The sequence below is a fragment of the Rhinatrema bivittatum genome, chromosome 17 (genome assembly GCF_901001135.1).
Source record: "Rhinatrema bivittatum chromosome 17, aRhiBiv1.1, whole genome shotgun sequence".
NCBI lineage: Eukaryota > Metazoa > Chordata > Amphibia > Gymnophiona > Rhinatrematidae > Rhinatrema > Rhinatrema bivittatum.
Window position 1 is genome coordinate 30,922,628 of NC_042631.1, and position 13,483 is coordinate 30,936,110.

The window sequence follows — 13,483 nt, forward strand, 5'->3', positions numbered from 1 at the left end:
GGGAAAAACCTTGGATATCCCTAAATGGTTCCATGGTCCCACTTGAACAGGAAGAAGTTGCCTTGCCATAAAGCTCCCAAAACACTGAACGTCTATTAGAGTTTGCTGGTTGCGCAAAGCTTCAGTCCTAATGAATGACTTCCGATTGATGACTGATGGCAGAGAAGGTGGATTATGAGCAGACATGGGCTGGGAGTTGGCTTAGGTGCAGTAAGGAAGAAGAAATAAAGTGGGTGCAGGTGCGCTGGGGAAAATAGTGGTGAGGAGGAGCGAGGTCTGCGTGGTTGGAAGGAAGACGGGAAGAAATGAGGAGAGGCCCAGCTTGCAAGGACAGTTCAAGTCTGGAAGAGATGGTAAAGCCAGGGGACAGACTCAAGAAGAGTGGGAGCAGAATCAAGACTCGGTTCTCTATTACCAGTCTTATTAAATACAAATGGTTTGCAGATGGGAGAATTGATAAATGTCAGAAATACATCATGCTACAAATTTATTTTTTTTTTTTAAATCAGCCAGCTGCTGTTTAACATTTAATAATTTTCTAAGACCAAGCCTTTTCTGTATAAATAATCTTTAAAACGGATTCCATTTGGCTCAGAAAATGAACTCAGCTGCAATAATTCAGGCTCATAGCACGGTAAAAATAGCCAGGGACTGCTGTGCTGACACCAGCCTGTAGCCTTCATAAACACCCACACCTAATTACGAAGTTAGAAAAGGAAGAGAGGGCTGAACTGTACCTCTGGGATGTGGTGACTCAGACAGTAGCGTCTGTTGCAGTGAATACAGAGCTGTCCCAAGGTCAGAACGCTTGCTTTGCATTTAGAAAATCCACAAGTACTGTCAGCTTTCACTGCAGCAGAAATCAGAGCATCAAAATCTTCCTCCGGGGAGTGGGTAGCTCCAGTCTTAGCCGTGGCCTTACCTGGAGGTCACAAATAATAAACATAATTTACAATAGCTGTATGGTGTGAAGCAATGAAGAAGGTGTAGCAATATGGAAACTCTGAAATGTCCGTTTTCTGAGTTTCATAATATCCTGCTTACTAGAGAGATGCTAAGCCAAGCAGTTCCCATATCAAAAGAAGGTAGATGAATTGACTCCTGTGTAATTGCGTAACACCTCCAGCTATGGCACACTTATCATTGTAAACATGCTTTCATTTGCAGTCTCATTGTATTGAAAGCCACAGTATTAAGCTGAGCGATTTTCACTACAAAAGCACGAGCACCACTTTTCTTGACTGAGCGCCATAGCCATAGAAAATATTAACGTTAAAATCCTCTTTCAAGTCATTCTGTTTAATTAAATTAATTAATTGCAGGTTTTCTAGCTCTGAGTGCCTGCGCATAGCAACTAAAGAATGCCTGAAATAACATCCTGAGAGTCTTGGTACATCATTTCCATTAAACTGTCAGCACAGCTCCACACAAAAAAGGATTCCTCTGTGCCAGAGACTCTCTTTGCTACATAAGAGTGCCTCTTGTGATGGGAAATCAAAGCATCTGAATGGCTAAATACAATTCCTGTATTCATAAGCAATATAAGAGAGCTCCATGGAACTAGACATATTATTCTATTCTATCTTTTTATGCATCTATAATATCATCACCTTGGGTGTGAGACCCTATTACACTACCAATTTGGTTAGCATTTTATCAAGTTATTTGGAATTTCCTATGCACACATAATTTATTTATTTATTTATTTTGAATTTTTATATACCGATATTCCTATAAAGAATATAGATAACACCGGTTTACAATGGAACAGAACTTTCGCTGGGAAGCGATACATTAAACAATGAACTTAGCAATTAGAACATTCAGAAAAACATTCAGAAAACATTTGGAAACAGGGAACCATGACAAACCATAAACCGAGAACAAGAACCAAAAAATAAAATAAAATTGTGGATAAATAAAATAAAATAAGAAAAAAATAAAAAAGAAATAAGAAATAAAATAAATAAAATACAAAATTAATAAATAGAATAAAATAAATAAAATATTTTATTTAAAACTAGGATGGATCCTCGAGGGACTGTGAAAAGATAGATCAGTAAGTCCAATAACTGTTAGCATAGGTCTTATGCTAACAGTTATTGGAAGGGGTAGAAAATACCAACTATCCATATAAATAATAACCAATTAGGTGGTATAATAGGGTCTTGAATCCAAGGTGATAACATCTGGTTGCCTGATGCCTTTGTTAAGACCGATAATCTAGCTTCCACCATCCCTGTTCGGAAGATGCACATTATTTAAAATGGTACTTTTTCCTAAATTGCTTTATAGTTTACAGACGGCTCCTAGTTGGTTGTTATATAAAGACACAGCTTTGTTAAAAGTCAGCTCTATAACTCTTTATTTGGAGAAAGAAGGGAGCATGTATTAGAAATTCTAAATTGATGAATAAAGGGGAATCTGGGGGACTTAATCTCCCAGATTTTTTTTCTATAAATGCGGCATTTCAGCTACATTTTCTTTGGGAATGGATCTCTTCAGACTATGGGACTAGTTGAAGCTTGGATGACTCTACCATGCCGAAAGATTTTAATTCATATCCACTGTTCTGCTCTTTTCTTTGAGTATCTCTGAAAATGGTGGGGAAGATCTCATGTGGTATCAGAGTTCTTGTCGATGGTGGGAAATGCAGATTTTCTACCAGGGTTAGATAATATAGTATTTAAAGAATGGAAGAATAGGGGTCTGCCAATTAAGGAGCAAATGCAAGATGTAAAGTATTCAGTTTCATGGAAACCACAGCCAGGGCAGGGGCAAGCCTATTTGGTGCTCTAGGCGAATCTTTGGTTATTCACCTTTCCCCCAGCTCCAGCACAGCGCTCCGTCCTACCCACAGCATTGGCTCCAGGACTGCGCTCCCTTGTTTGGCAGTACTGGTACAGCACCCCTCTAGACCTTACACTGGTGGGATTTTGCTGCCCCCAAAAGCTTGGCACTCTAGGCAACTGACTAGTTTGCCCAGTGGAAGCACCGGCCCTGACCATAGTGAATTGTCCTAGTACTGTGTTTTCTTTTGGCTTTCAAGGCTTTTTTTAAAATTATTATTATTATTCTGTTTATTAGTGTGAATGGCTGGATGAATGGTTGCGTTGTGTTTGGTTCTGTGTGGTTGCTACAGCAACATTTATGATGATGTGATAATATCTTCAGAGAATAACATATGTTGGTTTGCCTTTCTCCATATTCTGGAAAGTACTTGTTTTAATGTGTTTTGTACAATGTTACATCTTCATAAATAAAAATAAAAATAAAAGACCTATGATCTACACCCAAACTGCACGTTACTTCTACATTTTGGTGCTTGTAATAACACTTGTTAGTAGTATCTAAGCTGATATTGCCCTGGAAGTGCTTTCCTAAGGATCTGTGATCAGGTTTCTAGATCTGTGTAATCTAACTCATCCTCAGATTACCAGGAGGTAATTTGCCATTCATGATCTGTGTGTCCAGATGTGTACATTTTCCTCCAGTTAAGACCTATGTAAAGGAGCAGCCCTACTACCCCTCCTTAACCTGTGCGGGACTAGGCTAGATGCCTGGCCCACTTTAAAACCCACAGAGGGAGAAAGCTCTGTGGGCGGGACCCTACTGGCAAGATAAAAGGTGGAATCCAGCTGGGATCAGGAGGCCCGGTGTCTCCAGGAGAAGCCAGCTCTTGAACCCTCTCTGGTAGAAGTTATGCTGTGAGTACACTGCTAAGAAGTAAGCAGTCTACATTGTATATGCTGAGAAACTTGTGATAAAGTTGAAAGTTGCATGAAGAAAGGCTGGAGTCTGTGTCTCCAGCCTAAGAAAGTTGCTTGGCTATCCCACAACCTATCTACCTATTTACCTACTATGTCTCTGATTTGTTACATATAGGTCCTTCTGGCAACGGTCAAACAGTTGCCCTTGAGAAAGAATTATTTTGTAACTGTTTAAGCCTCTGCACACATCTAATCACGCTGCAGAAATGACAAATATATAGCAATAAAGGAGAGCATGGACCTGAGGCCATCATCAGCTAAGGGCTTGACTGCAGAACAACCTGCAGAGTGTTCACTCCTTTACCACATTCTAACATAGTTTACTGTTTAGGTAGATGATTCTTTAAGGAGGAGGATTAAAGTTTTAGAGGGCAATTTTCAAAGGGATTTCCAGGAGCAAAAAGCCTTTTACTTGTCTAAGAGTCTGATTCCTCAAGGCGTTTTCCCATAGACACAGAATGGGAGAAATGCCTTAGTGAATCAGGCCCTACATTGGCTGTCTGCAAACTACCCAGCCTGTATGCAGATAAAAGTGACTCGCATACCTTTACCCACAATGTAGCGGAGGCGTTTCTGGGGCAGGGTTAGGTCTGGAGCGAGAACCACATGCATGTGTTTGGAGGGGGCAATTTTCAAAAGGATACGCGCTTACAACCAAATTTTACACGCGTAAATCCTTTTGAAAATTTACCCCCATAGTTTTTGATTTTCAAAAACGCTGCATGTAGTTTTGGTCAGATAAAGTATTGTCAGGAAAAGGAGATGGAAATCTTGGAGGGTGCTTTTCCCTGCTGCAATTTTCTAAGTAAAAGGAGGCGCACACTTTTCCTTTGAAAATTGGTGCAAAGTTAGGGGATGGATAAAAAGTACCCACGAACTTCGCAGCAACGTGGGTAGTTTTAAAATTGCCCTCTCAAACTGAAAAACATGCAGAGGGTTGATTTTTTTTTTTTTTTTTAATTAGTCTTAGCTCTGTCTAGTGCTGGTGAAAACTGCCTGACTGGAATCACTGGAAACAGACGCCCTTTAGAAATTCACAGGCGCGGCTAGAAGGTGACAAGCCAATTCAGCTTCTGCGCTCATTCGAACTTTACCCACCCCCTAACTTTGCTAGTGCTGGTTTTAGTGGAGCATAGAAATGATGGCAGAAAAGGGCCAAATGATCCACCCAGTCTGCCCAGCAAGCTTATGCCAGTATCTGCTGCACTATGCAGGTTACCCCCGTGCTTATTAGTGATGGGAAACGCTTGTGCAATGGAAATTGGATTGGAAACTATTAACTCATTTCAAAGAGGCCATCACAGGGCCTTTTGGTTAACACCAACTTGGATTGCATCAGAACCATTTAACTAGACGCGAAGAGCTCTGGATGCGTCCCAAAGCAAGTCAGTTTATCTGAAGTAAAAATCTCATACCTTTTAGTTCAGTTTTGGTTTTCTTTTCCAGTATTTCCTGCATATTAACTTTTTTCTTAGTTTTGTCTTCCTGCTTGGCCACTTCTCGTTGCATTCTTTCCAAGTACAAAGTTTTCAGATCTGGCTTAGTTAAACTGGCATCGCTGCTAAACTCTTCTCCGCCATTTTCTGTTTGTGGGCTTGCAAGCTGCTGTGATAATTCCTGTTTGTTCGAGTCTACACTTACCCCAGACTGACTTGTTGATATCGCTTTTGTTTTGCTAACAGTAATATGTCTCTCCTTCCCTTCTCCAGTACTTATGTGCTGTAGCCCATATTCTTCAGCCAACTGATGAACCAATAATCTTTCATGAGAATTTAAGGAGGAAGGAAAATCTACTTGTTCTTTACTAGAATCATTGAAAAAGTCAGCAATTGTTATTCTAAGTTCATTCTGTCTGATCTTACTGTCTCTCTCTTTCGTTTCTTTGCCCGAAACATGGTTGTTCAGGCCCCAGCTAGGAACATCCTTTGGACACTCTTTTTGTGTCGATTTAGAATTGTCCTTTGCTCTATGGACTTCTTTAGGTTTCTGGCCATCTGTCTGTCTGTCTGATCGGTTCTTTTCAGGGCAGAGTGTGACTTTATCCTGCTTTTCCTGTTCATGGGGGGGCTGAGAAATTTCATGCGAATAGTGATCAGGCACAATATCATCCAGATACTCGAAAGCTGTTCTGACTTCTCCGTGTTCGTTCATATAATCCACCAGGGTTTTCAAAAACTTGTGGTTGCTGACAGTTCGAGAATCACAGACCACTGCCAAGTGGCGACGGGCACGAGTAACAGCAACGTTTATTCTTCGATCTTCTGCCAAAAATCCCACTTCCCCTGAGGAAATGATAAAGGTATCAGCAACAGCATGAAGAAACTGTATTACGACAAGCTCTATTATTGTGAATATTCTCAGGTGGTACACGTGTCCTAAAGTCCAGCTTCTTCCCAATGTGGCACAATGGAAGACAAATCCTGTCATGTAAAGGCACTGCCTGCTATAATGAATAATTGCTGGACAACAGAGTTTATTTAAATAGGTACACAGTTCAGCAAAATATCTTACCTATTCTGCAGCCACTTTAAGCACAAAATGATGCAAAAAAATCTGCAAATTCTTTATGTCATATACAGGGAGAGCAATTTTCAAAGAGATTTCTATGGGTAAAATGGCCTTTTACAAAATTGCCCATCCGATAAGTGGGTAGACTTGCATGTATATGTCATGCTCGCACTTAAGTTTACCCAAACTGAGTGAAGGAGTTCCTGGGGTGGCGTTTGGAATTTTGTACCTATTTAGAATTTTATAAAGTATGCACTTAAATTTACATGAAAAATGTATGCATACATTTTAGCAGGGGTAACTTGTGCAGGGTAGATATATTTATTTACATAGTTGTATATGCTGTTCTTCTGTAGCGATCAGAGCAGCTGATAATGGTTGCATGGTAACTATATTACATCAGAAAACATACATAAAAAATAAAAAAAAGACTACCTAAATTGATCTTAGCCCGATCATAAAACAATTCAGGGGTTAATTTTCAAAAGCCCTTAATGTGTGCAAAATGAGCTTTTATATGTATAAATGGGCTTTTTGAAAATTACTCCAGGGGTTGTACAAGTAAAAGTAAACGCGGAAGCTATTTTGCGCACACTTTTACGTGTACTTGAAAGAAGTGTACCCGGGGTGGAGCTGGGGCTGGAAATTCATTTACAGGCATACTTTTGATTTTTGAAAGTATGCGCAGAGTAGTCAATGTGTGCACCTATGCTGTGCCAAGGTATGTGCAGGCCTGCTAATTTTCAAAGCAGACTTATGCACATAAGTCCACTTTAAAAATTCGGGATGAAGTTCGCATATACTTTGTACACACGGACTTCAGCCTTAACAGTGCTGTTAATAAAGTTATTCTCTAAATCTGCAGCCTCCGAATCCATACTCCTTGGTGCCTCAAACCTTAAACAACCATGTGGACCCTTTAAACTGTTCAGTCTTCACTTACCACATCACCAAAAATAGCTCCTTCTGCTTCTCTGTGCATTCATTTAAGTAATAAACACCAATGTAGCACACATCAGCTACCTGCATCATGACCACAGCTGAGCTACAGTAAACAACTGAGCTTATGTCAAACTCACAAAGCCAATATCATTACCTTGGCAGTACACAGTTGCTTTCAAGTTGGTTTAATCCAATTATAATATCAAACCAAAAGTTTTAATTAAGCAAAAAATGAAAAGCATGAACAGCAGCACAGGACCCAAAATTTGCAATTTCTGTTTACTAGTATGTTCTAATACCTACAAAATCTTGTTTGTGATTGGCTGGTGGCCAATGTACCCAATCGGTGCATTGCAATAAAATTCCTCATACAGTCTTCTAGTATCATGTCCTACAAAATAATTCTTACTTGATTGCTGTTTCTAGTGATCAATAAGCTATCATATCAATCATTTGCTCTAAGAAAAATCAAATCTCACCATTTTCCCTTTCATATACTGTATTATAAGAAGCACTGTAAGAAAACTAATTACAGGATTATTTTCCATGCAACCAAATGTATGTTTACTCTAACTGCAAAATGGAGACATTAAATGGAGCCTTGATCCCTCTGTAAGGTTTCTTAGAAACCTCTTCCAACCAAGGAATTTGAGTGCTTAGTATAGTATTGTTACACTGAGTGTTTTAAAACAGGAATCAGTGAAGCTGAGGGACAGGATACAAAGTAGCAGATTAAAAAAAAATGTTGTTCTGAGTGCACAACAAAAAAAAAAAGCACCTGGTTTTGGTCAAGAAAGAGTCCCCAGGGTAGGAGTGGGGAAGTACCTATGAACATGCCATACTGGGTCAGACCAAGGGTCCATCAAGCCCAGTATCCTGTTTCCAACAGTAGTCAATCCAAGTTACAAGTACCTGGTAATTAACCAAGCATTAAATAGATCTCAGGTTACTATTTCTTGTTAATTAATAGTAGTTTATGCATAATTTTGTGTCATCTGCAAATTTGATCACCTCACTCATTGTAACCCTTTCCAGATCATTTATAAATATATTAAAAAGCACTGGTCCAAGTACAGATCCCTGAGGCACTCCACTGTTTACCTTTTTCCCACTGTGAAACCAGACCATTTAATCCTACTCTCTGTTTCTTGTCTTTTAATCAGCTTGCAATCCACAAAAGGACATTGCTTCCTATCCCATGACTTTTTAATTTTCTTAGAAGCCTCTCATGCATGACTTTGTTGAATGCCTTCTGAAAATCCAAATACACCACATCTACTGGTTCACCTTTGTTCACATGTTTATTCAGCCCTTCCAAAAAATTTAGGAGTTTTGTGAGCCAAGACTTCCCTTGGGTAAATCCATGCTGGCTGTGTCCCATTATACTATGTCTATCTAAATGTTTTGTGATTTTATTCTTTATAACAGTTTCCATGATTTTTCCCAGCATTGAAGTCAGGCTCACTGGTCTATAGTTTCCCGGATCATCCTTGGAGCCCTTTCTAAATATCAGGGTTACATTGGCCATCTTCCAATCTTCAGGTACAATGGATGATTTTAATGATAGATCTATTACAATTAATTTGTAACCTGAAATTTCATCTTTTTAGTTCTTTCAGAACTATACCATCCAGATGTATACCATCCAATCCAAGTGATTTATTACTCTTCAGTTTGTCAGTTTGGCCTACCACATCTTCAAGGTTCTCTGTGATTTCGTTCAGTACATCTGAATTATCACCCCTGAAAATCGTCTCCAGAATGGGTATCTCCCCAACATCCTCTTCAGTAAACACTGAAGAAAAGAATTTGTTTAATCTTTCCGTGATGGCCTTCTCTTCCCTAAGTGCCTCTTTAACCTCTCGATCATCTAATGGTCCGACTCTCTCGCAGGCTTTTTGCTTGGATATATTTTTTAAAGTTTTTATTATGAGTTTTTGCCTCTATGGCCAACTTCTGATGACAAATGGGCATCTTGCTACTTTTGAGGAAGCTGCTTGGCCACTCCCTGCACTTGTTTCTGCACATCCCACATATACTGGTCCATAAGAGAACTGGAAGGAAGCAGTGTTGAGCGCAGCACCCTGATAAACTTTTCTCCCAAGGGTATCAAGGGTTCTAGACTACTTCCCTGGGCACACCGAGGAATGAGTTCTGGACTTCTTGGCTTTTTGATAGCGCATTCAGCTACCGCAGACTGGTATGGCAGCTATCTCTCCTCGAATCTGGGAACCTTTTGCACAAGATAAACTGCATTTGCCTCCTTGTTGATGGGAGCCACAGAAAGGGGGGTCTTTCACATCCTCATCTGTACCTCCTGAAAGACTTTGTGGTCTGGGACTGCCACGATTTCCTTAAGGGGCTCTATGAACTGGAAGATTTCCAGGACTGGAAGATGTCCTGGATTCATTCTTCATCTATAATTTAAACTGAATGGTGCCATTTTCCTAACTAAATCTGCAAAGGAGAGGTCCGCTGGAAGAGACTTCCTTTTTTCTGGTGGAGAAGAGGGGTCAGAGGGGAGCCCAGTCAACACCTCCTCTTCAGAGGCATTCGCAGAGTCATAGTCGTAAACCCAGGAATATTCAGTCCTTCTCACCCTAGTCTGCTGGTGGTGAAGACTTCTTCGATACTTGATCCTCAGCCAAAGTCAAAGGCTGGTGCACTTGGCTGTTTTGGCCAGGATCCCGAGGAGCTTTGATGTCCCAAAGAAGTTTCCTCTCCTGAGGAGCTGGAGATCAACAGTGAGGCAGTGGTCATCAATTCTAATGATGCCCATCAGCATGAGATCTGGCACTGGTGCTGGTGCCTTGCCTCAGAAGACCTGAAGGGAATTGAGCAGAAGCTCGAGGATCAATGGTGCCCTCGATGCTCCAGCACCAAGGCCATGAAGTACCTTCTCCAAGGCCTTCTGGATCTTTTTATCCTACTTCTCCTTGAAGACTGCCAATGCCAACACTGACTAGGAAGCAGGAGAGGTGAACACATCCTCCTTGGAACCAAAAGGTGGCAGATGCTTGGACCAATGAAAGCTGTTGCAAGTCCCTGGCCTACTTAGAGGATAAGCTCTCCTTGCCACGGGATTACTTGGTGGGGGGGGGGGGATTCTTAGCACATACCGGATGTCCCTGCTCCTGGTGTCAGGTACTGATGAAGACCAATGCCTCTTCAACTTCCCTCATATGTCCAGCATTTGAACTCCTCAATGCTGTTGTCGAAGCGGTGGAAACTGATGCCTTCTTCGATCGGGAAGAATCAGACAAAGGTCAGCCTCCAGGTTCCCTATTGGCTGACAGCATTAAGGCAACCGGTGGTCTCCCACCCTCTGATGCCCATGCCTCTCTCTCCACTAATGCAACTCCAAGGTCCTTTGATGTTGATGGATCAGTCTTCCAGTGCCTGATATGCTTTCCCATGAGTTCCGGTTGGGACCAGAGTCTTTTGAGGTCATACCTGAACATTTATGACAACCCTGGACATTATGTGATGACCCCAGGCACAGGATACATCTTCATGGTGATCCATCATAGACACAGTCTTGTATACCAGGGACATCACTGGAACCCACTAGACATATTTATCTGAAACAAAAGGGAGGCAAAATTGAACTAGATGATGGTGATTGTGACTCGATGGCCAGCGGACACTGATGGCACACTGCAGGAGCAAATAAGGAATCAAACGAAAACTTAGACTGAAAAATCTTACCTAGGGAAAACGACAAAGAACAAAACTGCAGGACCCCATGACTAATGATTGTGTGATTCTGCCAAAAAACCCCAAAGGCCCAGACAGGTGCATGAGGCACAAAACCATGACCAGAAGGCTCGGAAGAAAAAGAAAGATTGAAGGGACCCTGCATGCATGAATGATATAATGGCATGCATGGGTACAGTCAAAGTACTAGAAACTTTGACATGTTTTCCATGTCAGCACCATCGAATGATGTCACTCAAGTGTGAGGACTGACATCCTGCTTGTCCTTGGAGAAAAAGAATCGACACCACCAGATAAAATTTGCATATTCAAAAAGTGATAATTCATAGGGGAATGAGGCAGCAAACGTATTCCGTGGCTTGGAGAAAGGTAGGCCTGAAATACTTCATTATGTTCTTATTTTTTAACCTTTTTGGCCTTGCACACAATCCCTGCTCAAATAACACTAGCATTAGATTTTAAATAAATTAAAGAAAGTATTTTTTAACTCAATGCATAATCAAGCTGTGGCATTTTTGCCAGAAGATGTGCTGAAAAAGGGTCTGGACAAGTTCGTAGAAGAAAAGTGCATAAACCATTATTAGCCAGGTAGTCTTGGGAACATTACTGCTTATCCCTGGAGTGAGATGTGCTGGGTCCTTCCTAGGTGACCCAGACTGGCCACTGCTGTCTGGGTCACCTTCCTAGTGACCCAGACTGGCCACTGCTGTAGTCAGGTTGGTGGGCTTGCTGGAACTTGATCTGACCCAACATGACCTTCTTATGATTATTTTTATTCACTGGCCTGACTAAATAGCTATTCACCTCAGCCTCATTTCTAGCCTCAGAGACTGTATGAATCAAACCCACAGTGACTGCCTAGGATACATTTTATCTGGCTTTAAAGAGGATTTCAACCAAAAATCGGCTAGATTTAAAAGCTGCATGTGTGCAGGTGTACAGCACTATTATATTTAAGCATATAATATAAATCTTTCAAGGGAACAAAAACTCAGCATGAACTTTAAATACCATTTTGCTCCATGTCTATAGATTGCTATGTTCCTGGCTCTGGTCCAGCCACAGCTGGAACCCCAGAGGAGCCTCTGCAGAGGGGATAAACAATTTGTAGTGTACAATGCCCCTGAAAATTCAGCAGAAAATAACTTTGGGGGAAAAAAAAAAAGATTTTTACATCTCAGCTGTGCAGATCACTACAAAACAGTCTTAAGATGGCCAATGGGAACAATTTAACCCAGCTGATTTTCAGGCTAGCTAAGTCACAATGTTGCATTAACTAAAGCAATCAATTTTCAAACTTCACTTTCATGCCAAATTAATTGTCCTACACTGCTATACTGAACAGAAGAAAACAGAAAGAAAAGACCCATAAAACAGTCTAAGTATTGTGAACATTGCAGTGGCTTACAAACGAGAAGACCCTGTACAGATGTACAATTGGATTTTCCTCAAGGAAACCATTACACAGAGACTGCCATCATGATAGCTCGCCGCAGACCGCGCTTTGGGCTAAACACGGGGAAAATCGCTGCTGCTGCTGCTCATGGACACGGCGGCAGTGCTGGCACACTACCTGCTAACCCCAAGCCTAAATTAGTCTTCATAACACAAGTTGGCGTTACAGCACAGGTGCTTGAACGAAAAGAAAAATTACAGAAGTAGCGGAACTGAAGTCAAAACGAATAGGAAAATATAGATTATATATATATATATATTTTTTTTTTTTTTTTTGTGCAAGTAGCATGAACGCTACTGATATTATTTCTCACGGCAGGTACCACTGCCCGTGTGATCAGCAGTGTTGCTTACAGGAGCTCTGCAGCAAGCAGCAAAAAAATCTGAACATAGGAAGGTTGACTTGATTAGAGTTATAGTAGTTTTCACAGTCCTAAACTACACCATCACTTCTGGGTGTCAGCACCTTGCTATACTTAATTACTTACGCTGTCTAAGGTGTCTCTGTTCATTTTGATGTTATGCCCTTGAAGTCCTAATAAGTGAAGATCTTTGCTGCAACAGGTGAAATGCTTTACTATGGAGTCCAGCAAGATGCACTGTGGTGGCCAAAAATGGGTCACGACACTATGTTGAAAAGGAAGTTGGGCTATCTCGATGACAAACACACCTGAACTGCCACAGAAACAGGCACAGCTTTGCAGGCATGTGTGCAGTCCTAAATGAATCGAGCAGCATATTCTGTATATTACAAATAAATATATAGCAATATATAAATACGTAGGGCTGCATAAGCACATAAAAGCAGCAGGCACTTATTTATTTATTTATTTAAGGTTTTTTTATACCGGCATTCATGAACTCGTTCACATCATGTCGGTTTACAGAAAACAGGGGTGCGGATAATACAACCAAAAAACATAAATAACGTGATGAAGAGAAGCAGTTACAATTAACAAGGGCTAATGAACTGGGAATGTAAGAAATAGAAAGAGATAGAGGAGAATAATTATATACAAAAGTTCAATATAAATATGGTGTCTCATATGTACAGTCTCTGAGTAGAGAGTTTGTTTATGGTGCATATTAGG

General features: G+C 40.8%; 1 protein-coding gene across 1 annotated transcript in view; it reads right to left on the bottom strand.

Annotated features, from left to right (window-relative positions):
• IGHMBP2 (immunoglobulin mu DNA binding protein 2) overlaps nt 1-13,483 on the bottom strand; it is an 89,568-nt gene that overhangs the window by 4,872 nt on the left and 71,213 nt on the right. The window contains exons 13-14 of the mRNA XM_029582233.1: nt 5,186-6,052; nt 738-922 (exon numbers count right to left, since the gene is read on the bottom strand). Of these exons, the coding sequence (XP_029438093.1) occupies nt 738-922; nt 5,186-6,052 (1,052 nt within the window). The remainder of the gene's footprint in view (nt 1-737; nt 923-5,185; nt 6,053-13,483) is intronic.